The 27,636-nt window shown below is 46.7% G+C and overlaps 1 protein-coding gene across 1 annotated transcript in view; it reads left to right on the forward strand.

Annotated features, from left to right (window-relative positions):
* The first annotated feature begins 3,591 nt into the window (after nucleotides 1–3,591).
* Nucleotides 3,592–27,636, forward strand: part of TSPAN2 (tetraspanin 2) — a 38,911-nt gene continuing 14,866 nt past the window's right edge. Inside the window, exons 1-2 of the mRNA XM_070367442.1 lie at nucleotides 3,592–3,724; nucleotides 20,824–20,926. Coding sequence (XP_070223543.1) covers nucleotides 3,656–3,724; nucleotides 20,824–20,926 — 172 coding nt within the window. The 5' untranslated portion in view covers nucleotides 3,592–3,655. The remainder of the gene's footprint in view (nucleotides 3,725–20,823; nucleotides 20,927–27,636) is intronic.

The following is a 27,636-nucleotide window of genomic DNA, read 5'->3' on the forward strand; positions in this document are numbered from 1 at the left end:
AGACAGTGAGTATATGGTGTTTACAGCTCAATTATTTCAACTTTTTGTATGTTTGAAAATATTCATAATAAAATATTGGGAGAAATGTGCAAAGAAGGATATAATTTTTCATAATTATTTTAGGGAATGTGTGGACAAAAGTTTGGAGAACATTGGCTTCTATTATCAGCATTTGCTGATGAATCTTCAACCTAAACTTACAGTCCAAACCTCTCTCCAGAATCCCAATCATATTTCCATCTGTCTCCTGGACCACATCATCTGGAATTCCCATCAGATCTAAAACTCAACAGATCTAAATACGAACGTATTATCTCCCTATGTCAGTTAAAATACCATCAGCCGCAAATAACAGAATATATGCGTCAAACAAAATGAGGGTTATTTTTCTTGCATAACAAGACATCTGGAGATAAGTGGCTGCTGGTGTTGGTTCCACAGTTCAGTGATCTCCTGGCTGGCAAGTCTGCAATCTCTTGGCCTTTCCTCACAGTCACAAAATGTTCTACAGCTCTAGGCATCATGTCTTAGTTCAAGACAGGAAAAAAGGGAAGGGAGCAATGCCAGCGATAGCTGAACCTTTTTTTGAAGACAATTTCAGGTTTTTCAGAAACCTTCCAACAGACTTTCACATAAATTCCATTAATCAGAAATATGTTATACGACCATGCCTAGCTGGAAAGGATACCAGGAAGCAAGTTCTTAGCATTCCTATCCTCTAAACTGGATGTAGGATTGGGTGACAGGTGAGTCCACCTACAGTGTCTGTAACGTTCTGCCCCAAACCTGCTCCACCTTCTAAAAGTGCTATCTCTGTTAATGATTCCATGATCCGTCTGGTGACTTACCCAAGTAAGAAATCCAGCAGTCATCCTTCCTTCTCTTTCCCCTCTACCCCTCATATCCAATCTGTCTTAATCTGTCATCAAGTCTAAATATCTCTCAAATCAGCCTGTTTCCTAGACCCACTACCCCTGTCTTGGTTCAGGTTCTCATTTCTTATCTGAATTGCTATGGGTGGTGGTTTAGTTGCTAAGTCATGTCTGACTCTAGCGACCCCATGGACTGTAGCCCTCTAGGCTCCTCTGTCCATGGGATTTCCCAGGGAAGAATACTGGAGCAAGTTGCCATTTCCTTCTCTAGGGGATCTTCCTGATCCAGGGATCGAACCCTGTCTCCTGTATTGCAGGCAGATTCTTTACTACTGAGCCACCAGGGAATCCCTGCATTGCTGTAATAGTCTTTTAATTAGCTTCAAGTCTTCACTTCAAAGCATCCTCCACATAGTCCCAACTTGACTAAAAATAGAAATCTAACCATCTTACCCTTGCTTAGTTTCTGTCTCCAGCTTTGCATAACGTCTAGTTTAAAGGCTAACTTCCTTATTTAATGGAGTTTCCCTGCTTTCATATAATAATCTACTCTTGAACATGTGTTACCAGTTAGAATGCCCTAGTCCTGTAAAGAGTCAGCTCCCCTAGGACGCAGCTTTGTTGGAGGGAGTGACTGGGGAAGTCTACACTCAAAATCTGTATCTGTAAAAAAAAAAAAAAAAAAAAAAAATCTGTATCTGTTATGTTAGTAGGCAATGATCTGTCTCTAATACATGTGTACTAAAATTGTAATACGAAAGAACAATAGATTTATAATAGAGATTCTTTCCTAAAGAGCCTAGAATAGTCTCTAAATGTAGTTTGTCTTACTTAGAGACATAATATTCAACAATATAAAGAATGATATCATTGTTTTTCATTTACTTCAGAGACTTATTGAATATCTACTATGTACTAGACATTATTTTTTAATTTAGTATTTTTCTGTTTTAATAGATCAGAGATGTCAAGTTGTCTGACTGAAGCTAGAGATGTGCCTCTTTCTGCATACCTAATTAACTATTTTACTATTTTGGGCTTACACTTATTAGTCCAATCTGCACACTCATTTTTCTGCCTTTTATTCATTTTCATAAGTAAAGTGCATGAAATAGTCAAACAAATGTCCAAAGACACAGAGGTAGGCAAAGATGGCAACTGACTGGTACCAAAAATGGTAGAAACTGACTGGAAGACTAAAACACAGCAAAAGCTAACCCTTACAGTTCTTACTCTGTGCCATGCATTGTTCTAGGCACTTTACAAATATTAACTTATTAATCTTCATAACTCTATGAGGTGTGTACTATTATCTTCTTATTGCAGATGAGGAAACGGAGACTCCAGCGTAGTTTTGCACTTTGGGGAACTGACTGAAAGCTGCGCCCTAGCACCATCCCCTCTCACCTCCCCCTGCTGCATTTGGGCTCCCTCACTTCTCACAGTCCCCACAGAAGGCCCTTGCCTGTCCAGCCTGTACTTTTGCCCAAGCTGCCCCATCTGCTCTTCCTCTCTATTCAGACTCATTCAGGACCTGCTCAGGCCCACTCTCCCCAGCAATACCTTCCCTGCCCGATGCCAGGAGGCCAGGAGGTGCCTACCAAAGCCTTGCCCTCGTCTTGCTATAACTATTTGTTCACAGATCTGTCTCTACCACCAGCGTCATCGCGCCAGGCCTGGCTGTCTTCTCATTGTCGAGTCCCTGAGGCTTTGCTACTATCCTTGGTCTATAAGAGGCACTTGGAGTTTTACTGAATTAATGCATAGGCTCCCTGGATTTCACACTTTCTTGTCGCCCCCGCCGTACTGTCTGGCACCACATATTGCAGACACTTAGTCAATGGAAGTGGGAGCCTGGTTTCCCCACCAGCGGTTTTATATTAATAAAACAAAGCAAAACAAAACCTGCTCCCGCTTTTCTACCATCACCACATCACAATAATCCCTGAGGTTTTGCATTCCTTTCCAAGGGTTTCCATTGTCGAATCCATCAGGACCCGGGTTGTCTGACTCCCCTCCGCAGGCCAGGCCGTGCAGCGCGGGGAACAGCCTTCTGGACACAGCAAAGCCGCATCCCGCGCCTTCTCCCAGTTCTTGCCTATTAAGGTAAGAGTTCTGGAGAAGCGCGGGAGGAGCCGAGGGAGGGTCCCCTAGAATCTGCTTCCGTGCGGCCTGTGCGTGCGCTGGCAAGGCGCTGGGAAACCACAACTGGGGACCCGGGTGCCCCGGGCCGGGTGTCCCGCGATGGGTACTGATAGTTTCTGGGCAGCCTTGGGTCCTACTTATCTCTTCTACCCGAGGCCACCTTCCCAGGTTTCCATAGCCACCAGGGCCATGTCCTTATTCTCAACCATCACCGCAGGCCTCAAATGAGTCTGCACAGAGCGCTGATTAAATGGGTCTCGGGTTCCCAGTGGACGCTCCTTTCTCGCAGATGCTCCGATAATCACCGCGAGCCGGGCACCTGCGGGGCGCGTCCCCCGGCCTGGGAAGGGAAGGAGGCAGCCTTTCCTCGTTCCAGGGGAGAGCCGGGTATCCGCTTTCTGGCCTTTCGACCGCCGGCCCGCGGCGCCCCCACCCATCGCCCGCCTAGGGACTTCGGGTCATCCCTGATCCTCTCTCACCCGGTGCGGGCTCCCACCCCGCCCGCCGCCCCGCCCACCACCGGCCCCGCCCGCCGCAGGCCCCGCCCACGGTCCATCGCGCTCCGCCCCCTCCCCGCCGGCTCCCGGCGCTCCGAGCCCGGGCCTGGGGACTCCGGATCCCGCCGCCGGGGCCGCAGCATGGGGCGCTTTCGTGGGGGCCTGCGGTGCATCAAGTACCTGCTGCTCGGCTTCAACCTGCTCTTCTGGGTGAGACCCGGAGCGGAGAGGGCCGGGCAGGGGAGGGGGCCGGGCGGGGGCGCAGGGCTGGGGTCCCCAGGGAGCTGACCGCTGCGGCGTCCGATCCCGGCTCCTGAAGGCTGGGTGTTCAAAAATGCGGAGGTGAGAAAAAGGCAGACAAAAGGGGGTGGGGGGTGGGAGAGAGGGATGGAGGGGGAGAGAACCAAGAGAGAGATCGAGCAACGAAAAATGGTCAGAAGAGGGGAGACCCCGTGCGTGTGGCTCTTCCCGTTGAAGAACCTCTCTGCCTTGCTTTTCATCTGGAGCCTGATGACACCAGATGCGGGGACACCAGCCTCTCCTTACCTCCAGATTCTCTCCCGCACCCCGCACCATCACCCCCACCCCCACCCCCTCCAGTGCACACACCCCCTTCTCGCTCTGCCTTTCCGTTGGAGCCTGGGCCTGGCCAGGGAGCCGGGACTGCCAGAGGTCGTGCCCCATCCAGAGTGTGTGAAGACAGCACCTGGCTGTGGTGGGCTTATGTGGGAAATCGGGGGTAGCAGTGGAAGTGATATTGGCGGGGTCATCCTTTTTCTGAATATTAGGGGAGGGTACCGCTGGGATGGAAGGAAGGGGTTGTGTTCTTCTGTAAGGGAATGGGAGGAAGGGAGGGGCTTCCAAGGGGCGGCAGCACCACCCCACAACACCCTGCCAGCAGGCTCAGCAAAATACTACTGCTCCCAGAGATGATCTCATTCAACTTTGCATTGAATGAACAACATTCCAGGGATTAGTGGTTCGCTGACTGATAGGGCCAGGACCCTTGTCTCCCGTATTACTGGAACAAAATTAAGGCTAGACCATCCCTGAATTCCTAGTTATTCTGTCTGAGGCCCTGAAGGACTGGGAAACAAGGTCTGAGAATTGTCTCTTGTGCACATTCCTTCTTGGGCTTCCTCCAGGGACTGCCAGCCACTAACTACTCAGATAGACCCTGAAGGAAAATACAGATCCTGCTTTGGGTGAAGAAGTTCTTAGAGCTGGGAGGGAGCAGCAGGGGGCCAAGGGCTTTCAAACAACTAGGATAGAGGAGGTTGGTGGCTGTCCTGACTACTCTGGGGAGCTTTTGATCTGCGACACCAACTAATTACTGAAGGATGGTCTCCACTGGTGTCTGCCAACCCATAAGCCCAGAGGCCTGGGTGACTCCAGCAGTTCCAAGCTCTCAGAGGCCAGGTGGCCATCCTCAGCATCCTTTAGCAGGGTAAGATGTGAAGCAGGTACCCCGTAGACAGTCCTGAGTTTTAAAGATACACATGGCTACTGTACACTTGGTCATTTGCATCCAGCATAGTAGGGGGAGGGGCATTCCTAAAGGCCTTTTATGTTGTGCTTTGTAATAGTCTGGCTTAATTTCAAAGCTGTTAATTATAAGTGTTATGCTTCAGTGACACTCTCACTGCTTAAAAGAGGTCTTATCTAAGTCTGAGAAGGAATTCTTAGACTGGGTTCAGCTTATTTAGTGCTTGATGTCATGCCAGCCTTTCCAGGGATAATAGGCAACATTTATTGAGCATTTTCATTGTGTCAGGGACCGTGCTAAGCACATTGCATTCATTATTAACTTAATCCTCACAACACTCTGGATATGCATACTATTATTATCCCCATTTATACAAATAAGGAAAAACAGAGGCGAAAATAGGTCCACTTTCCCAAGGTCACACAGCTAATGAGAGGCAGAGGTGGGCCTCCAACTCAGCCTTCATGCTTCTGAGCACTGTGGTACATGTAGTTAACCAGCTGTTCTCAAAGGGAGTCCTGAGCCAGAGCACCTCCGGGAAAGTTGTCAGAGAGGCACATTCTAAGTTCCATCACAGTCCTGCTGAATCAGAAATTCTGGAGGAGAGACCCAGCAATCTTTTTAAACAAGTCCAGGAAATGCTGATGCATGTTCAAGTTTGAGAACCATTCTGTTAAACCATCATTACATGAGACTTGTAAAAACAGCATATATATAAATATAAATATCTATATGCACACACAACCACACATATATATTTGTAAATAAAAATACTGTGCCCTGAGCTGCTAATCTAGTTGAGGAAATGACCAAGGCATATAGAGCAACAACAAACACAACAGCGTATAATCAAGTGACTAATTTCACACCTCTGACACAGGAAGGAAGGGAGGTAGGAACAAGCAATGCTTGAATGCCTACCGTGTGTTAGCCACTAGGGTTAGGCATGGCCTTTTATATATCTTATCTAATTAAGGAGTTCACAGGAGGGACTTCCCTGGTGGTCCAGTGGTTAAGACTCCATGCTTCCAATGCAGGGTCTTGCAGGACACGAATTTGATCCCTGGTCAGGGAACTAGGATCCCACATTCCACACAGTCAAATAAATAAATAGAAACACACACACAATAAATAAATAAGTAAGCAATTTTTTTAAACATCCATAGCATTAGTGATGAGGTGAAACAGTTCTCCTGAAGAAGGTGATGTTTAAACTGAATTTAGAAGGACTGGCAGACTGGAGGTGGATGAGGGTGAGGGGCTGATACACCACCACCATCCCCAGCAGAAGGACAGCAAGAGTGAGAGTGCCGTCTGACAAAGGGATCAGGTTCAAGCGCAGAGACCCAAGCAGAGTGTGCTCGAGCAAGTTATTCTTATTTCTAGCCTTGTTTTCTCAGCTGAACAATTGGGGCAAGAGTTGCTGAGAGGATTAAAAGGAAAGGCATAAAGTATTTGATTTCGCCTTCCCACGAGCCCAGTATACAGTAAGTGCTCAATTTTTTAAAATTATTATTAAGTGCCTGGCACACAGAAAGCATTAATGAAAGTTAGCCCTCTTTCCCCAGAGTCCCTTAATATCTGGGAAGAGTGTGTATGTTTGCTGCCAAGGAGCTTGCGGCTTGTCTTCATTTACACATTAGCTTCTCAGTTTGTACTTGTGGATTTCCCCCACTAGAACTTAGAATATTCTGAGAGCATAAAATTTTTTTTCTGCCTTGATCACAAATATATCTTTAGTGCCTAATAGTACTCAGCACACAGAATGCACCCATAGAAAGAATTAATGAATCTAGAGAACTTGATATACATGGCCTTCGCTTATTTGCACAGATAATCAATTGTCAACTTTATCTGGAGGACTCTTTCTACTTATTACCTGTCGATGGATTCTTTGCACAGATTGGGCCCAGGAGGGGAAGCGGGGCCTTGCTCACTCTCAGTTCCACGAGGAATGGGGACCAGGGACGGGCGGCTCTCCCATGTCTATACCTGTACAACTGAAGGGAATGGGAGGGGCTTGAAACAAGTGCCTAATGATTTAGAGGAAAGCGATTGTTTGGGATACATAATCTAAGTACCTACCTTCACTGTAACCAAGGGAACCTGACTGCAGAAAAGCCCCACCCTAGCTTCTTATGTTGTTTTTTCCTGGCTGGAGAACATGTGGGAAGTTTGGGGAAGGGGGAGAGAGCAGGGGAGAATTTTCCTGGAAGGACTGGCTTTTGCCGGGACTTGAAGCGTAATATTTACACACACTCTTAGATGCTCATGTGTCTGCCCGTCTGAGGTCCCCCCTGGGTGACAGCACTTCCTTTCCTGTCAGGAACTCACCAGAAGGCAGGCTCAGAGGCAAGCGGGGGTGGGGTATATTCTGTGATCTGCAATTTGACGAATGGATTTGCAACCTCCTTCTGGCTGCTTGGCTAAAGTTTCCCTAGGTCATGCTCCTGATTTTATAAACATTCAACTAGATCCCACCAGAGCCTGGCCAAGGGCTGCTGACTCTGTTCACCCTTGAATTTTAACAAAACAAAAGTAAAGCCTAGCCCCAAACCCCACTAATTTAATTTGTTATCACGGTTGATGTCTAACACGTAACCCCTCCCAACATCTGTCGTGTCTAAATTCGGCCACTACAATCAGATAGCATGGCATAGTTCCATGCATTTCACTGAAATCACCTTTATTTTTTTCCCTCTGTTGCATAGCAATATAAATAAAACACCACCATCTAACAAGCCACTTGTGTTGGTTTAACGAAAAAAAAAAAACCTGGGCGCTGTTTATTCCTTGGTTTGTTGTGTGTTCAGCATTTTCCTATCATTGTGCTGTGTGAGCTGCTCAGGGCTGCCGACCAACAGGAAGCAAGACCGCTCATTGTCGAAAGTCCGATGCCATATATGGCTTGTTTGAAGTTGCTCTCCTTTCCTTCTCACTGTTGTTAATGCAGCTTTGGGGTTTCACTTGGTGATGTCTAACGGGTCCTTTTAAGAAGGGCTGTGTCTTGTGGGCTTGAGAGTCAAAGATGTTTGACTCCACCAAAGCTCACAGAGGTTGCCTCCTCCTCTTTCCCAAACTTATTTCAAATAGTAACTTCAGAGGTACCACCTATCAGAAAAACTGTTTAATAAAAACAAGCCTGAAGAAAGTATTCTCTGGGGTCCACCCCTAAGTTAGACCACCCCAGAAGGTGATTAGGAATTTCCTCAGCCCTGTTGTTGGATGGTCTCTGCTTTTTTTAATCTTTAATGTTTTTATAATTTTTTTTTTGACTGTGTTGGGTCTTCATTGCTTTGTGCGGACTTTTCTCTAGTTGTGGTGAGCAGAGGCTACTCTTCAGTTGCAGTGCACAGGCTTCTTATGTGGCGGCTTCTCTTGCTGTAGAGCACAGGCTCTAGGCGCTTGGGCTTCGGTAGTTGCAGCACACAGGGTTAGTTGCCCTGCATGTGGAATCTTCCCAAACCAGGGGTCAAACCTGTGTCCCCCGCATTGGCAGGCAGATTCTTATCCACTGTGCCACTAGGGAAGTCCTGCTCTCCACTTTTGATTTCTGTCAAGATGAGAAGAGAGTGCCAGCTGCCAGCCTCCCCTGTTGTGGATGCCGGGGGCGCCCAGTGTTGCTGGGAGAGGCAAGGACCCTATAATAGGGGCCAGCCTGCAGAAGCAAGAGCTATCATCCCAGTAGTCTTACAGACCTCAGCCAGATCTAGGCAGCATGGCCGTTCACATCCACAGATTCGAAGCCTGGAAAGTGGATACTTGCATCTCATTCAGTTTATTCCTGGCCATAGTATTTACTAACTAGGGAAGCTTGATGAGTAAGCTGTTTAACCTCCTTGAGGCTTTTCTTATCTATATAATGGACTTAATCAAGTACCAACATCAATCTATGATTTTGGTGCAGATGAAAGAGTAAATAAATGTAAAATATTAAGTATGGTACATGTGCATAGTAAACACTAATGCAAGATATTAGTGGTAATCCGATTTAAACACTAGAAGACAAGTAGGAAAGTGGAATCCAGAATCTAAGAGATCCGTGAAAGTAAGGAAAAGTGGGAAACAGGTGTCCTAAGTCCAACCCATCAAGCAAAGTGGCAGGAGTCTTGTAGCTTATTGAAGGCCTGGAGTCAAAAGGACAGATTCTTTCCCCTGCAATTAGTCACTCAGCAAGTATGTGCTGACCACCTAGCACGTGCCCAGCACCCTGCCAAGTCCTGAGCATTCAGAAATGATTAAGATACAGTCCTTGATCTTGAGACACTCAAGAGGCCTTTATTTGGTGCTTCATTGAGCCCTTTTTTTAAATTAACTTTTTCTTGGAGTATAGTTGCTTGACAATGTTGTGTTAGTTTCTTCTGTACAGCAAAGTGAATCAGCTACATGTATACACATATCCCCTCTTTTTTGGATTTCCTTCCCATTTAGGTCACCACAGTACACTGAGTAGAGTTCCCTGTGCTGTACAGCAGGTTCTCATTAGTTACCTATTTTATTAGTAGGATAATGAACCACACTCCCGTGTGCCTTTGAGTGTAGTTTATTATCTCTCTACTGTCTTTGCTGCTCGGGGGCGTGAGTGCGCTGTGCCAGTCTCCTCCTCCTCCCATCCCGCAGCACCTAGAGGAGCTTCAGCAGTCACTGACATGGCTCTGGTTAATACACACCAGCTTGGCGGCTGTTTGTTTGGTCCCTGTCATGCTTCTATGCAACCAAGGGGGGCCCACTGGGTGGAAATAGGAAAACCCCACGATCAGTGCCTCTCACACTTTAATGTGCTTACAGATCACTAGGGAATCTTGTTCAAACAAATATTCTGATTCAATAGGTCTGCATTGCTAAGAAGCCCCCAGATGTTGCTGCTGCTGGTGGTCCAGGAAACACATTTTGAGAACTGGTTTAGATGTGGCCCTAAGAGATCAAAGTGCCCCTGTGGCTCTCATTTTTGAATGGAGCAGGGAGTGTCCTCCCTTTTGGCCTGCTTATCTGGCTTCCTTGTGGCAGTTCTTTTTCCAGTTACCTCTCTACCATTATTCTTTTAAGATTTTTCTTTTACATTGAGGGTTGATGGTTTCTACAATTACCAGAAGGTTGTCTGTCCATTGTCCGTGGCATTTCACTGTGTTATCTCAGAAAAGGCAGTATCTTTGAGTCTGCAGTCATGCGTGACAAAAAGGAACATAACTTCTAACCCCCACCTTACCACTGCAGTTTATATCACAACAAGGCTGTTCTCCTAGAGCAAGTGACACGACACTAACCATCATGTCATTCTTGCTAGGGAATTAAGGAGAAGGAATTGAGAAAGAAGTGGGTAAGATGGGATGACCAGATGGGTTGAGAGCGCATCATACAGATATGAATAGGGGTTACCTTGGCTTGCTTTTTTTTTAATCCTGTTTGAATTTTTTTATGGGCAAGAATAACGTTCACATGATGCCTTGGCTTACAAAATGCTCTTACATACGTGATCCCATTTGATCATGAATCACAACAGTCCCATGAAATAATGTAACCCCCATTTTACAGATGTGGAAGCTGGAAGGCAGGTTCAGTAAATGGTGTGTCTAGGATCAAAGAGTTAAAGAGGAACAAAACCAAGATTCACACTCAGGTCTTCTGATTTTAAACACTATGCTGTTTTCACCACACATACTTATGAAGGCACATGGAATGTAAGGTATAATAAATGCTGCAGACTTGGCAAATGTGAAGTCTATGACCAGAGAGATTATATTATCTTGATGCATTCCAGAAATGCAGGTACAAAAAAGATGCATAAAACACTCTAGCATATGGGAGAAAGAGGGAGAAGTTGAGAATACCTCTGATCAGCTTAAGGCAGAGGAAAAGCAAGATGGGAATTGATAAAGGGTATATATTGATATCAAGAGGCTGTGTGTAAAATTAATTTCAGTAACCAAAAACTTGAAGAATATGAAACATTACATAAATGACAGGGAAGCCTGGCGTGCTGCAGTCCAGGGGGTTGCAAAGAGCTGGACACGACTGAGCAACTGAACAACAAAATATAAATGGAAGCTAGGTGATATCTGCTTTCCCATGCATTTTTTCTATGTTAACTTCTTTAATCCTCACAATGACCTTCTAAAATAGCAGCTATTGTCACCCCTAGTTTACATATGAGGGAACAGGGACAGAGTTCAGAGCCTTTTCCAGGGCCTCAGAGCTGACCAGTGGCAGAGCTGGCTTTCTGTGTGTGGTTTCTACCCTCTTAACCACTCCAAGTCTACAGACTGACAAGGAGAGAAGTTTGAAGCTGGGATGAGCATGTTAATTCTAGAGCATGTTAATCCTGCACTCTCCAATATGGTGGCTGTGCTACTAACCACATGTGGCTTTTCACATTTAAATTAACCAGTATTAAAAGGAATTTAATATTCAGCTTCTCAGTCACACTAGCCACATCTCAAGTGCTCAATGACAATGGGTCACCAATGGCTGCAGTATTGGACAGCAGAACATTTATATTTACATCCTGCGAGAAAGTTCTATTGGATTCCTCTAGCCTAATTTCGGAGAAGGCAATGGCAACCCACTCCAGTGTTCTTGCCTGGAGAATCCCATGGATGGAGGAGCCTAGTAGGCTGCAGTCCATGGGGTTGCTAAGAGTCGGACACGACTGAGCGACTTCACTTTCACTTTCCTGCATTGGAGTAGGAAATGGCAACCCACTCCAGTGTTCTTGCCTGGAGAATCCCAGGGACGGGGGAGCCTGGTGGGCTGCCGTCTATGGGGTCGCACAGAGTCGGACACGACTGAAGCGACTTAGCAGCAGCAGCAGCAGGAGCCTAATTTATTCTTTCTCTCATAAGTCATCTTCTCCTGCTTTTCTCTATTGTATCTTAACTAAACTAAAGAGAGAGGGGGAACATAGCTTCTGGAAAGGGGCCGTGACATACTTAGTGTAGAGGTTTAGAAAACTCCCATCTATTACAGAGAGAGCTAAAGTAAAAATTAGTAGAAGAAGACAGCAGAGGTCTAAGTCATTAGAATCATGGCCACAGTATTTCCTATCTTGAGTAGGATTAAGTTTTCAGTTTGAATGTAACATTAGTCAGTCTACCTCCATAATAATCATAAGTGCTGGCACTCACTGTTCTAAGTGAGTAAGATGAAGTCATTTAATTCTCTCAGGGAGGCACTATTATTACCTCCACTTTGCAGCTGAGGAAGCTAAGGATTAGAGAGGTTAAGAGACTTGCCTGAGGTCACAGGACTAGTAAGTGACAGAGCTTGATTCAAACCCAGGATGCCTAGAACCCCCATTTTTATCTGCTGCAGCTCCTCGACAACCCAGCATATACAAGTGGATGTTGTTATTACTAACCTGTCCAAGTGCATCAATATTCAGTCTGACAGCTCAGAAGAGGTGAAGTTCTCTACAAGAGCAGTTGACGAATGTTCCAAAGTGTGTGCCAAGCCCTGTCCTCTCTGTTGTAATTGTGATTGGGAAAGCGTCAGCTTATAAACTAGGCCAAGGGAATGGGGGGAGACAACAGAGCCCCCCAGTGGGGCAGGGACAGGGCCGGAAGCTGCTGCCACTCCTCCAGGAAGCCCATGTGGCCTGTCCTTGCCCTAGCTGTATCTGTCTAGCCCCCTGTAATGGCCTCGTGCTGTCTGCCTTCCTGACCCCAAATAATTTCTGGTTAAATAGCTGTTAAGAAAAATCTCTCTAGAATACAAGACTCATGATTCCTACTGGGTTCCATTCAAGCTAACTTTGTAACTAAAAAAGTGTTTTGTCTTGTTCCAATCTAATGTGAGTTTTACCTGAAACAGTTTTTCTCCCCTCCCATTGTCTTTCTGTAACAACTAAAACTGGGCGAAGATTGATATTATTGGTTGATAGTCAAGAAACCTGTCTATCTGCTCAAAAGTAGTTCTCTCAGACTACCTTGTAAAATATTAGGCCATAAAATAAGTAATGTTTTATATTCCAGTTGTGAAATATTCAATAAGCAAATATTCAATTTGCTTGTGTAAAGTTGCATACAGATGAGATGTCACATGTTTACTCAGAGGCAAGCCTGGGATGAAGCCAGCTAGATGCTGCTAGGAGGTTCAGACAACATCCAAAAGACCACTTTTGTCCTCCTGGAGCTGGTCCTCCAGGTCATGTGAGACGGACATTGGGTTTAAATCAATTTGCTAGCTTGGTAGGTTGGGTTTTACTTTAGCTGTACTTGATTTTCATTTGATAAAGCCATCTGCTCATTGGAATCATTAGCCAGTAGTCTGTGGCATTTGTTTTAATGTGTGAAGAAAACCATATAACCATCATCTGTCTCCTAATTCTTACAGATCTCTCTTCTCCTTTCTCTTGTACTTCTTTAGAAAAATGCAGTATATACAACCACTGAATAAACACAGACACTTTGCCTATCTGTATTTAAGTTACCTGCTTTATCATTCAGAGGAAGCTTTTCATCCTGGCTCAACTTCCTCCCCTGAATTTAGTGTCTCCCCAGTTCTTTTGTGCAAAGCATCCCCCAACCTCAGCAATGTCAGTTGATCCATACCAGTTAACCCTATAACAACCTAAACAAACAGAAGAAGGTGTGTTTAACACAAATATATCGCCTGATTGTCATTCTAGATAGACAGATAACGTCCCAATCTGTCACAGTTTGGATGGCAGAATCCTTCTAATGGGCTTTCCTGGTGGCCCAGATGGTAAAAAATCTGCCTGCTACACAGGAGACCCAGGTTCAATCCCTGGGTCATAAAGATTCCCTGGAGAAGGGAATGACAACCCACTCCAGTATTCTTGCCTGGAGAATTCCATGGACAGAGGGGCCTGGCAGGCTACAGTCCGTGGGGTCGCAAACAGTAGGACACGACTGAGTGCCTAAGCACACACAGATATCCTTCCATGGTACCGAGAATTGAGCATTGATTTTAAAATCTATCCTTACCTGAGGAAGTCTTTCAGGAATTTCTTAGCATGAACTTGCTCTCAGGAAATCGTTATAAGGAAACTAATGTGGGAAATCAGAAACACTGGGATCTAACCAGTGTATTTCCAGACTGACAGCCATGCATTTCCAAGCTAACAGCCATGTCTTCATCCGCTGCCACAATCCTGCATCCAGTTCCACCTCACCTGGTCCTGATGTGGAAGCAAGGACACCAGCCTTCCTCCAAGGTGGTTTCGCCTGGATGTCATATGGTATTTGGCTCTTGAATTTCTTCTGACAAAATCCTTCATTTTGAGAAAGTGCCATCTGAATCCTTGCCTTGCTTTCACTGCATAGTAGGATGAAAATCTTGGGAGCTGGCTTTCCTCTTTGAGAAAACTACTATTATCCTCTGGAGCAAATGTGCTTCTGACTTTTGCCTGCTAAAAGGATGAAACTCCATTACCCTTATGGTTTCCTAATGTGGTTTGCAATCAGATGAAGAATTATGAGTGTTCATTACATGATTCCATCTGGGCTGAGAATTGCCTCCAAGAGCAAGTATTAGCTTAAAAGCTTTTAATGAAGTCTCTAGGGTTGAAGTGTCATTTTCCGCTTTGTATGACGTCATCCTGAAAAATAAAATTGCCAGCGAGTTGGGTATGTATATACACAATGGCATTCACCCTGGAAGAGCTAGAAATACAGAATTCATTTTGTTTATTCTTTCCTTTAAGGGCATTGTGTGTGTGTGTTGCCATGATTGTGTTAAGTCTTCATATGTTCTGCCTGTAAAAGGTGTATATAGATTTATTCTTTGTGTGCATGCCTGATGCCTGGCACGCATCCTTACAGGCTGGAAAGACACAGAACTGATACTAGCTGCTCTAATTATTTTTCTGTGGGCAAGTGTTATGCTGAGTTGACTCAACAGTGTCTACACGCAGTGCCATCTGAGGTGTCCGCCCTGTGTTTCCCAGATGCAGATGAATTTAAAATTAGTACTTTCAAAGTATTCCCTTGGAGGGCTGTGAAGGAGGTTGTTCACAGTTGCTCCTATCAACCTGTCTTAGGTCAGGTCACCATAAAGAAAAAAAAAAAACTATAGATTGAGTGGCTTAAACAACAGGAATTTATTTCTCATAGTTCTGGAGGCTGGAAAGTCAAGTTCAAGGTATCTGCCAGTTCAGTTCCTGATGAAAGCTTTCTTCCTGTCTTGCAGACGGCTGCCTCTCCCTGTGTCCTCCATGGCAAGGAGAGGGCTCTGATGTCTCTTATAGGGAATCCCCACCTCATGTCCTCATCTAACCTATCACCTCCCAAAGGCCCCACCTCCAAACACCATCACAGTGAGGGCCAGTTAGGCCTTCAGTGATGTATGAATTAGGGGGAGACACAATTCAGTCCACAGCACAGCCTAAATGACACCTTTGTGAAGAAGGCCCTCCATTCATTCACTCAACAGATGTCTGTTTGGAACTGGTTGTTCAAGGGAGAGTGGTTAGGAGCTTGGAACACAGCAGTGTAGACCCTGTGCTTGCCCTCACACAGCTCAGGCCTTAATTTTCTTTAAGTTACAAAAATATTTAAACAGAAATGGTTATATAAGACATGGAGGAAGGCACATACGTCGGCCAGGGTAAGCTTCCGAGAGGAAGTGAGGTCAAAGCTGAAAGCTGTGAGCCAGGTGGAGTGAAGGAAATAGCAAAAGCAGGGTCCCCAGGTGAGAGAAGGAATTGTGTGTGACTAGAGAGAGCATCTGAGGACAATTTACTGTGTCTCACATCTAGGGGCTTCCCTGGTAGCTCAGCTGGTAAAGAATCTGCCTGCAATGCAGGAGACCCTGGTTCAATTCCTGGGTTGGGAAGATCCCCTGGAGAAGGATAGGATAACCACTCCAGTGTTCTTGGGCTTCCCTGGTGGCTCAGACAGTAAAGAATCATCCTGCAATGCAGGAGACCTGGGTTCCATCCCAGGTTTGGGAAAATCCCCTGGAGGAGGGCATGGCAACCCACTCCAGTATTCTTGCCTGGAGAATCCCATGGACAGAGGAGGCTGGCGGGCTACAGTCCATGGGGTCACAAAGAGTTGGACACAACTGAATGACTAAGCACACACACCTATCTAGGGAAAAGCACATCAACTGTCTGAGAACACCCCTAAGTGATGCTTTTTATCTGGAGAGTTTAGTCATCAGATAACAGAGTAGCATGTATTTGCTCTTTGTGGTCAGCATGGCTACCTTCTGCTGGAGGTGGGGGTGGGGGTCAGGGGGGAGCTGAGCAAAATGGAGGACCCAGGCCTGGGGAGTAATATTTGCATTTTTCTGTCTCAGCACTGCCCTGGGGAGTAATATTTGCATTTTTCTGTCTCAGCACTGCCCTTCCCTTCAATTAGTGCCTTCCTAAGAACCATGTTTTTGATTCATGAAAAATAATTTCTGAAGTAAAAATATATATCCTCAAGATAGAACCTTTCATCAACAATCACAGGAAAGTGGAAATAAATACAGTACAATACAGTTGAAATCCACTAACAAGCTTTGCTTCATGTTAAATGGCTTGTTTCTGGCAGATGGGCATTACTTAAAAGAAAACTTTTTGTCCATCCACTTTGCATTAAAAATTTTCTAATCAAATCTGTAGTCCTATCCCCTGCTACTTTAGTTTTAAAACACACAATTTCTCCACAGACATATGCTTACAGTTTGCAACTTTGTCCTGCGGACTCTACAGAATATAGTTAGCTGCTGAAATAACTTGTCCATGAAAATGCACAATGCAACTGTACCGGGTGATCCCCGATCTAATGGCGAGGAGGTATATGTCATTGTCTGTCTCTTTCACTTCTATCTTCTCTATTTTACTTCTGTCCTCTCTTTAACTAGTGCACACACTTTTGCCCTCAAAATCTTGTTGCATAACATTCTGAGTTCTTAATGCGCAACTGGTACTCAGAAAAGAAATGGTGACACAAGGAAAGATGACATCCGGTGTCTTCTCAGGGGCTGGTTCTCTGATGGAATTCTTGTCCACAGCGTTAAGAGTCTCTCTTGGGCCACAGAGATCAGCTTCTCACAAGCCCCTGAGATCCTCTGGAGAAGGAACTAGATCTTCCTTATCTGTGAATCTTTGCCTCCTGGCTCACAATAGATGTTCAATAAATACTTATTAAATGATTAACATCGAAGCCCTACTCATGCTGTTGTATGAAAAAGTCCATTCCTGGAAAAACAATATTCCTAATGTCAGTTGTTCCAAAGGCACGGGGAGTGATACTGGTCCTGGATGCAGAGCAGCTCTCAGCAAAGTTCTCTGGTTGATAGAGAGGATCCTTCATGGTCCTTGCCCATCACCGCATCCATCCTGTAGCAACCCCAATCTGGTCTCCAGCCAATCAGGTCGTTACCTGTGGCTCCTCACTGTCTGACATCACACAGCACTCGTCCCCATCAAAGTGAAGGCTTCCACCTCCTCCTCCCCTCAAGACCCTGCCCTGGGTTTTCCACAAGGTAGCAAGCTTAGCAGAAGCCATGAGCCATGTGCTGTAAATCCAGTTTCAAGCTCCAGACTCTGACTTCCCCCAGATGCTTCTCTCTCCCCAGCACAGGGTTCCACATAAGGAAGCACAGCCCTTACCCATGCGGTTCCCTCTTCCTGCCATCCCTCCCTGCTCCTCTAACTCATTCTTCAAGATGTAAATCAAAATGGAATGTCTTCTGCTGACAGCCGGTCGTCATAGTTTGGTCTAATCCCTGGGTGGTGATGCCGTCCCATGGAGCACACTTCCTGCATCCTGTGACGTTTATTAGCTTATGGGATTATCTTCCATGTCAGCCTGTGCGTGTGCGTTAAGTCACTTCAGTCATGTCTGACTCTTTGTGACCCTATGGACCATGGCCTGCCAGGCTCCTCTGTCCATGGGATTCTTCAGGTAGGAATACTGGATTGGGTTGCCCTCCTGCAAAAGGATCTTCTTCCTGACCCAGGGGTCAAACCCACGTCTCCTGCACTGGCAAGCAGATTCTTTACCACCAGCACCCCCTGGAAGCCAGACTGTCTTCTTCATTGTTGCTTCTTTGATGCTTAGCCTAGTATCCGTCAGGACCATAGTTACCTTCGAAAGATATGTAGAAAGGAAAGGAGATGAGGGCAGCAGCGTCGTAAGAAGGAAAGCAGCATGGCCGGGCAGCCTTTGTTCCCATGTTGGCTGAGGTGCAGGGTTGTGACTGAATGCAAAGGACAGACTGAGGATGGGGGCATTGTACGAAGGGTGGCGGGTTTGTCTAGGAGGGTTAAAGTATATGCCTAGAAGCTCACTCAGTGAGACGTCTTGCTCTTGGGGGGCACAGAGCAATGGGTCTTACTGACCCTAGACTTGCTCATTTTGTCCCTGACTGCACTGAACTTGATGGGAATTATTTTCATGCAACTTCAGGTGTGTGGTAGATCAACCAAAGCCCCGTGAACATAGAGTATTTTAAGAGTCTTACAAGAATGGTGAGTTATAAAGGACCAAAGGACTATGTCATCTCAGCTGATACCACTTTCCAAAGCAGGCATGGCTGTCATCTGCGGCAGCCTCGGACTTGACCTGGTCCACACCCACAGTGTTCCCAACCTGGCGGCATGCTGGGAGGATTCCCTCCACAGTGACGACACCCAGCTCCCCCACGGTTTCCTGGACCCAGCAGGAAACCCTAGGTTTGGGGTTGGGGGTGGGGGACCGTGGATGAGCACGCTCAGATTTTTTTCCTTATTGGCCCTGGGGCTTTAAATTGCAACCTCTCTTTTAATTTTCCATTATGCATCAGACACATCTGTGCCAGAAGCGGACAAATGTATTCCGTCTGGGAGGATGATCCCAGACGGCTATAAATTAGAGCCTGTGTACAGAGATGCCAAAAATGTGGCCTCGTGGTACGGTGTCCCTGGGACCAGTCACCTCCTCCACCGTCTGCTCGGTGGCTGCAAGCCTTGGCCTGATGCCTCTGTCAATAGATTTTCGCTTTGTGTTTGGAAACTCTTTCCACCGAGTGGCTGCAGAGGCGGGGCGGGCAGGGCTGCCTGTGAGGTTCTACTGGACACAGCCATCCAGGCAGCACCCCGAGGACAGGGCTGTCCCAAAGGACATCACTCTCTTCCCTGTACGAGAAACAGTAATGACCTTCAAAGCCAATTTCCTCCCAAACTAAAGCCCAGCCCAAGAAAACTCACCCCACTTTATTTGGATTGATGAGATAAACTACCATATCAGGCCTTTAGGCTTATAATATACCTGCTTCACCCACAAAACTTTGAGAGGATCGTGCAAAGAGAAAAGTCACCTGTAATTTTACCTTTCAAAGAAAATATCCTTAATGTTTTAACAGTACTTCTTTAAATATTTTTCCATGCCTTGCTAATGTTTTTTAAACTGCAAAAATCTTTTAAAGCTGGTCGAGCAGCCCAGTTCCTTTAGCTGTCCCTCACATTATCCAATTAGTGCTTTCCTCTAAGTACTGGAAACTTTTAGTTGTTCCACCTCAGAGAGTCCGCTGGTAGAACTCTGTGCCTCCAGTTCCTCCTGCAGACATCATGCTCCTCTACTGAAGAAGCTGGCCACCAAGGGAATGGGCCTTGGGGGAATAAAGGATGAAAAGAGATAAAGTCTTCATATAAATGCAGTCGGAGAGCCCCAGCCCTTCACAGATACCCAAAGAAGGATCCTGTATACACAGGGCTCTGACCCCAACTTTGACATCGTTTTCCTTATTAAACCTCTATGTCTCTGACTTTCATGCTTCAGTCTCCTTGTTGCCAGCCTCCGTGTCTGCTCTTCCCTACTGGGGCCAGGGCAGCCTCTGAACTAGTGGTTCGGGGATAGCTTAGGCAAGCCCAGTTCTAACCGGATGGATTGGCTGAACCAGAGGGCTCTTTTTACATCTCTGCTCACTTTCCTGTGGTGCTTTGAGTCCAGAAGGTGCCAGTGAGTAACTGTTGAACTGATATAATCAAATTCGAGATGGTTGTGGAGAGAGAGGATGCCATGGCGGGAGCCTGCTGGGACAGCCCTGCAGTGGTAGGGAAGGCGTTCAGAGCCAGTGCGGAGCCTCACAGAAGCCCTCACAGCAGCAGAGAGGCAGGCAATGAGTCCAGAAGCCGCCAGCCTGCCCAGCCACCGCCTGTGCCAGCCACTCAGCCTCTCCATGAGCCTCACAACACACAGACCAGGCTTTTTCAGAAAATTATTTTTTCCTTTCTTGCTTTCCATGGAAACCCAAAATAGCAACCAAAAAAAAAAAAAAAAAAAAAAGAAAGAAACAAAAAAAACCCCGGCCAGTTCCCCTCCTGCAAAACCATCCTCAGGCAGGGCAGTGCAGTGACCATGGTGGCCTTGGGGGCAGGACAGGTTCTAGACGCTTCTAAAGCAGCTTTCTAACTGGGCACTGTGCACTCAGGAGGTGTGGGTGGGTTCTGAGGTTGGTGTGTTTTCTTCTGTTTAGAAAAGTGGGTTTCCCCCAGGTCTGGGAGTTCATCTTGCTCTTGGTGACCTCTCTCTGTGGTGCTGGTGAGGAAGTCCAGAGTACCCAGCAGGGAACAATAGGACAAGGAGCAGATAGCTTCCAGGGGGACTGTTGTGGGAACTCTTTTTGAGAGGCATCCTGAGCTAGGCTGTGCCTGCCCCATAATGGCAGGGCAGCCTGACAGAACGGGAGAAACTCTGAGCTTGGAATCAGGAGAGCCCAGCTTTAACATCCCATCGGGGACCTGGGGTGGGGGTGGGGACTCTGAGCACATCATTCCACCCCCACTGTATGAAACATGAAGAGGGGTCCAGCTGGATTTTCAGGGGCTGCTCTGCCAGCTCACACACATATGTTCCCCTCCCTTGTCAACACAGTCTCTTGGTAATTTCAGCTGGCAGGATCTGCTGTCATTGCTTTTGGACTATGGTTTCGGTTTGGAGGCTCCATGAAGGATTTCTCCTCGGAGGACAAGTCCCCAGAGTACTTCTACATGGGTGAGTGACCACAGCCTCCCCTTCTTTAGACGGGGTTGCCCGGGCTTAGAGGGAAGCCTGCAGCTAGACTTCCATGGGAGGGGAACAGAGGGAGAGAAAGGAGGCAAATCAGAGCCCCAGATGCCCACCCAAGCCAGGCAGCGGGGAGAGGGCCCTGCTACCCCACACCTGGCTCATCCCTCTGCTTCCAAAACCAAGGACGACCAGGTGAGACTGAACGGTTGCACTTCTTTCCTCCACTTCAAGAAAGAAGCCCAGCACGTAACCACAATTCATGTCCAAAGAACTGGAAAACACCCCTGCACCCCCTGAGTGAAGTGGGTACACAGCAAAGTCAGTCCTTTGCTCCTTCCTGGGGTGATAGGGGAGCCCTGCCCAGTCAAGCTCTGGTTTTGTGTATTTGTGATCTTGTATATTTTAAATTGTCTGGGAGAGACACCTAATTCAAAATAAAGAGAGACAGCTCAAGGTGTGGAGGGGCTAATCTGAGTCCCTCCATGACTAGGGACTGCAGAGGGGAGGGGAAATGGAGCAGAATCGGGTGGGGAGGGCAGGGAAGGGAGTAGGGGCAGGAGAGCTTCCCTGGGCAGAGACAGCATGGGAGGGGTAGGGGAGCCTTCTTCCAGCAGTGGGAAAGGGGTGAGGAGTGGGAAGCTGATGTAGACCGTGTGATGAGTTGAGGCTGAGAAAGTAGTGTGTGACTAAGTGCCAGCTTAGTGGTGTTTGCAGTCGGTGCATCAGGGTCATTCTAAACTGGTGAGGCAAGAAGGATTTGAGTTAGGTATGAAAGACCAACCTTAATCAATAGAGAAGGGGACGACTAGGGACTGAAGAGGTTTGGGACCAAGGCATGCCTATGGGACAGTGTTTAGCAAGCCTAGGTTGGGCAGGTAACTCTTACCAGAATGTAAAGCATATGGGCATGGAAGGAATTACAATTAGAAAAGTTGAGGAGGGAGGGAAGACAGACACAGAGGGCCTTGAATGTCGGGGCTAGTTAACTTAATAAACAATAGAAGGGGGGCTTCTCTCGTGGCTCAGTGGTAAAGAACCTACCTGCCAATGCAGAAGCATGGGTTCCATCCCTGATCCAGGAAGACAGCACATGCCTCTGAGCAACTGAGCCCATGCGCCACAGCTAGTGAGCCTGTGCTCTAGAGCCCGAGTGCCGCAAATGCTGAACCTGTGTGCCCTGGAGCCTGTGGTCCGCCACAAGAGAAGCCTGCGCGTGGCAGCTAGAGAGTAGCCCTCCTTCTCCACAGCCAGAGAAAAGCCCCACGCAGCAACGAAGACACTGCACAGCCAAAAGCAAATAAATAATACAATTTTTAAAAACAAAATAAACAAAAGAAGGATAGTTTAGACTTTGAGGGAGGGTGCAATCAAGCTACAGGGCTTCCCTGATAGCTCAGTTGGTAAAGGATCCACCTGCAATGCAGGAGACTCTGGTTCAGTTCCTGGGTAGGGAAGATCCACAGAGAATGGATAGGCTACCCACTCCAGTATTCTGGCCTAGAGAATTCCATGGACTGTATAGTCCATTGGCTCACAAAGAGTCGGACGCGACTGAGTGACTTTCACTTTCACAATCAATCTACACTGCATTTTAAAGAGATTATTCTGGAATGAGAGGGGAGGAAAAAAAGACCATGCTATATTCCTGATACAGTCATACCTGAAGAAATAAGGGCATAACCCATGGTGTAGCAGTAGGAATTGTGAAGAAAAGATCAGAAAGGCAAGAAACTTTATTAAGCATGATTAAATGTTATTATTAAACATTGTTAAACTCAGGGACAGAAGGAATCAAAACAAAAAAAGGTATCAGTGATAGAGTCAAGCATAGAAGTCACAACTCATGATTTTCAGATGGAAACCTGAGTTACGGAAGTCAGGGACCCTGCTGGGTTAGAGAAAGGATGGGGGTGTGGAAAGAAGGATGGAGGCCAGTCTGGGAGCAGCCTCTATCTGTATTCCTCCAGAAACGAAGCACTGATAGCAGTTTCACAGGTGTAGATTTGGGTCCAACAAAAGAAAAACTTTTCAATGGTTTGATAAATCAAAGAAGCTGAACAGACTTCTATAGAAAGTGACCCCTCTGATACATTGGTATTTAACCAAAAACCCAAATGGATCTTCTATCCATACAGGAGATTCCTGCGCTGAGTAGGAGGGTGAACTAGCTCCAAACAAACATTCCTGATCCTATTTCCAAATCTAAACTAAAGCCATATGAACTGCCCAAGATGCAAGAAATGTCACATATTTGTAGGCGTATTTGTCAGGACTCTTTCAATTGCAAATCACAGAAACTTGACTCAAACTGTTTTGACCAAAACGGAAATTTCTTGACTCATAACGGAAACATCAGGATTAATACTCATCTTAGGGACACAAGTGATATGATCAGAATCCAGTCTGTAGCCATCTCTTAGCTCTGTTTTCCTGTGCCTCCAGTCTGGGGCAGATTCCCCCTAGCTCTGATAAATCGGCCACCCACAGCTCCAGGTCCCACCTCCCAAGTAACCCTGGCAACAGTGTGCTCTTCTTCCAGCTGATTCAACCAAAGTCCTGGGTCTCACTGTCGTTGGCTGTCTTGGGTCCAGTGCCCTTCCCACACCAGTCATTGTGGCCAGCTGCTTGAGACGGGCTTGTTGGCTGAAGCCTGGGCCTCACACCTGCCATGGAGCTGAGGCAAGTCAGCCCTCTCAGACCACACGGACTGAGAGTGAAGGAGGTTCTTTGTCTAATAGAGAAGAAGAGGAGGTGAACTCAAGGTGGGAAAAGCAACAGCCCCCACGACAAGGCCTGAACCCTTCCTGCTTGTTCGTGGTGGCCTGGGATGTGGGCATGGGCCTGCCACCCTTGCTTCTTCCTCAGCTCCCCTCTCTAAGTCACCCATGAAGGGCTGGGGGTGAGAATGCTTATGGTCAGTGCTCAAAGTTCAGAGAAGAGAGTTAGCACAGAGTCTTAGCGCTGAACAGAATAAGGAGACTAAGGACCAGGGGGTGAAACAGACAGGGAAGGGGGCTGGTGGTCAGCTGTGGTTGCCCAGCTTTGCACAGTGGGGCTCAGCCCTCGGTCCAGGGTTGCCAATACCCAGGCCTGTGCCTGTTCTGTTTGTTTCCCTGCGTTGTCTCTCCGGTGAGTGCCAACAAGAAAAAGTCCTTGTGAAGGCAGGAACCTTCTCTCCATTTCAAATATTTCTTATAAATAGAAAGAGCAATATGTGTGTTTACAGAGGTTGATATTTCTTTCCTCAATAAATAATTTTCCAAATAGGAAAGACACCAGATCTCTAGTAATAAAATGAAAAGAAAAAATGTACCAGGATACCATTTTATGGACTTGCATAGCAAACAGTATGAGGTAATAGGACTTTAAAGAAGAAGCAGGCCCAGTTTTTGGAAAATCTCACTTCATGTCCCTAGGTACTGTGCACTGAACTGTGTATTTTCTTTTCAGAATAGGTTCCAGAGCAATCAGCACATTAAACTCTTATCACCACTTTGTTAAAGAGCCCCGGAGAACAAGCTTGGCCCATTAAAGTGCTCTTAAAGAAACACAACCTTCCCCTGAGAGGGACCTCAGGAAGGCACGTGGTGTAACTCCCTGCTTCCAGGCAGATGACTGCCACCCTTTGTAGGAAATCTTTCTTCCTCTGGGGCTTCCCAAGTGGCTGTTGCTGTCCATTTGCTCAGTTGTGTCTGACTCTTTGAGACCCCATGGACTACAGCATGCCAGGCTCCCCTGTCCTTCACCATCTCCTGGAGTTTGCTCAAACTCATGTCCATTGAGTCGATGATACTATCCAATCATCTTGTCCTGTCACCCCCTTCTCCCACCTTCAATCTTTCCCAGCATCAAGGTCTTTTCTAATGAGTCGGCTCTTCGCATTAGGTGGCCAAAGTATTGGAGCTTCAGCTTCAGCATCAGTCCTTCCAGTGAATATTCAGGGTTGATTTCCTTTAGGATTGACTGGTTTGATCTCCTTTCAATCCAAGGGACTCTCAAGACTCTTCTTGAACATCACAGTTCAAAAGGTGCTAGTGGTAAAAAAAAAAACCCGACTGCCAATGCAAGAGACACAAGTTCCATCCCTGGGTCAGGAAGATCCCCTGGAGAAGGGAATGGCAACCCACTCCAGTATTCTTGGCTGGAGAATCCCCAAGGGCAGAGGAGCCTGGTGGGCTACAGACCATGGGGTCGCAAAGAGTCAGACACTACTTAGAAGAGCACACGTGCACTTCCTCCTCTAGGGGGATACTTTCCTTTCTGGGACCCTTGTGTCTTCCTCCTTGGTGGTGGAGAGAATGTCCCTTCATATAATAAAGATCTGGGATTGACTTAATAGTGAGGGACCAGTGTGGAGAGGATCCAGCTGTGAGGGGAGTTAGAAATGAGGCCGGGGAGCCAGGGCAGTCAGACTGACTACACCTGCCACCTCTTCTCAAGGACTTCTGAGTTCAGGTCGAGACCTGGGGCTGACCCAGGGCATCACAACCACTGGTTGCTAGGGTGGAGAAGGGAGAGCCTGGCAAGAGTGGAACTGGCAACAAGAAAGGCTGGGGTGACTTGGTGTTTCCCAGACTCTCTTCATTTTGGGTGTTTCCCAGACACTCCCTTCACTCCTGGGAGAAACCCCCAATGTCTTCCAAGTTCCACTAACATGCCACTCTGCTCTCCTGTTACAGTTTTTCTCTGGGGCTGCCCCTTAGGGGTACAGACAACACAGGGGTCTTCCTTCCAGAGGCACAGGGTGGGGAGAGATTCCCTGGGCCCTCAGAAGGCTGGAACACATGAAGTCATGTCTGTGAGCAAAGGATGGAGGGCATCAGCAGGTTCCTCCCCAAGGGGAAGGAGCTGCCTGCTCAGACTCAGCCACTCACTCTCTGGAATCCCAGGTTGTCTGTGGCTGTCCCTCCGTGAATACAGAGCTGCAGAGCCTGGCTTTGATTGTGGCTAAATGTCATGTGTAAGGTAAGCATTCCAGTGCTGAGTGTTCTGGGGCTTTTTAAAGACTCTGACTCACTCTGGTAATATTTTTTACTTCTCGATTTTTAGTTGTACCTGAGATTCATAGTAGTTGCAAAACAGACATGTGATATAGCTTACACTGTTGACACAATTTCTCCAAAGCATTTTTACAAGAACTTAAGTATAGATAATTACTGCCATATTGCAAATAACAAAACAGAAATAAGAGGACTTACCTAAAGACACAGTTGGCAGGCCCAGATTTCTGGCTCCCACCCCAGAAAATGCTTTGAGGGGAAACCCCAGAAATCATCAGTATTAGATTCCTTGGGCACTTTTCTCAAGGAAGGAGGAAAAGAACCCTCCTGCCCTTTCTTGTTGTTGTTTTGTCATGGACTGCAACCCCATGGGCTGCAGCACGCCTGACTTCCCTTTCCTTCATGATCTCCCAGAGTCTGCTCAAACTCATGTCCATTGAGTCAGTGATGCCATCCAACCATCCCATTTTCTGTCCTCCCCTTCTCCTCCTGCCTTAAATCTTTCCCAGCATCAGGGTCTTTTCCAATGAGTTGGCTCTTCGCATCAGGTGGCCAAAGTATTGGAGTTTCAGCTTCAGCATCAGTCTTTCCAATGAAAAGTTACAGATTTCTAGTTAAGAAAATCACCTTTCTTCTGGTTCCTACTGCAAGTGCAGCATAGGAGTTTGGGCGCCCACTTTGGAGTAGAGTCCTGGATTTGGTTCCAGTTTCGAGCCTTACTAGCTGTGCACTCTTCGGTAAGTTACCTCTCTGTGTCTCAGATTCCTCCCCTCTGAAATATGAATACCACTACTACATACCTCACAGGGCTGATGTGAGCATGAGATGATTTAACCTATGAGTGTACTTGAGTGCAGTGAACCCTCAATAAGTATTAGCGGCTGTGCTTACCGCAGGGCAGGCCAAGGGAGGAGTCCACCGCGGGCGGCACAACTGCATGGGAGAGTAGGAGAAGGGGAGATAATGGAGTGGTTTAGATGCCAGATAGTCAGGCCGAGAGACTAGCTGATAGCACCGAGGCTTCTCAGGCACCAGACTCCTGAGATAATGCCCGTCAAGGGCACAGTACAGACTCAGAGACCCTGAGGCACTGGAGTGGTGGTGGTCACTCTTAGTGTTGAATGACTCCATGACTCATGCATGTTATATTCCTACAATAGCATTCAGTAACTAACATCTGCTATGGTTATTTAGCAAGGACCCAAGGCCTCACCTGGCTTTCCAAGGCTCAGTGATAAAGAATCCGCCTGCCAATTCAGGAGACAAGTTCCATCCCTGGGTCAGGAAGATCCCCTGGAGAAGGAAATGACAACCCACTCCAGTATTCTTGCCTGGAGAATCCCATGGACAGGAGCCTGGCAGACTACAGTCCATGGGGTCGTAAAGAGTCGGACACAGCTGGGCAACTGAGCACACAAGTCCTAACTTTCTCCATGAATTAAGTCCCAACCAGTATTCCAAATTCATATATAATTGTGTGTGTCCACAACAAGCTAGGAGGGAGGGAAAGTTGCACAGAAGCAGAGAAAAATATTTTTCGATGAAAAATGGTCATTAGATGGATATGTAAAATCATCTGCTGCCAAAAACTCACTGAAATTGATGACCATGCCGCTATTCAGTCCCTAAAAGGTGAGCCATTTAAAAATGAGTTGACTCAGACAAGGCATTTAGGTCACTATCTCCTTTCTGTGT

This window comes from Bos mutus, chromosome 3, assembly GCF_027580195.1.
Source record: "Bos mutus isolate GX-2022 chromosome 3, NWIPB_WYAK_1.1, whole genome shotgun sequence".
In the NCBI taxonomy this organism is placed as follows: domain Eukaryota; kingdom Metazoa; phylum Chordata; class Mammalia; order Artiodactyla; family Bovidae; genus Bos; species Bos mutus.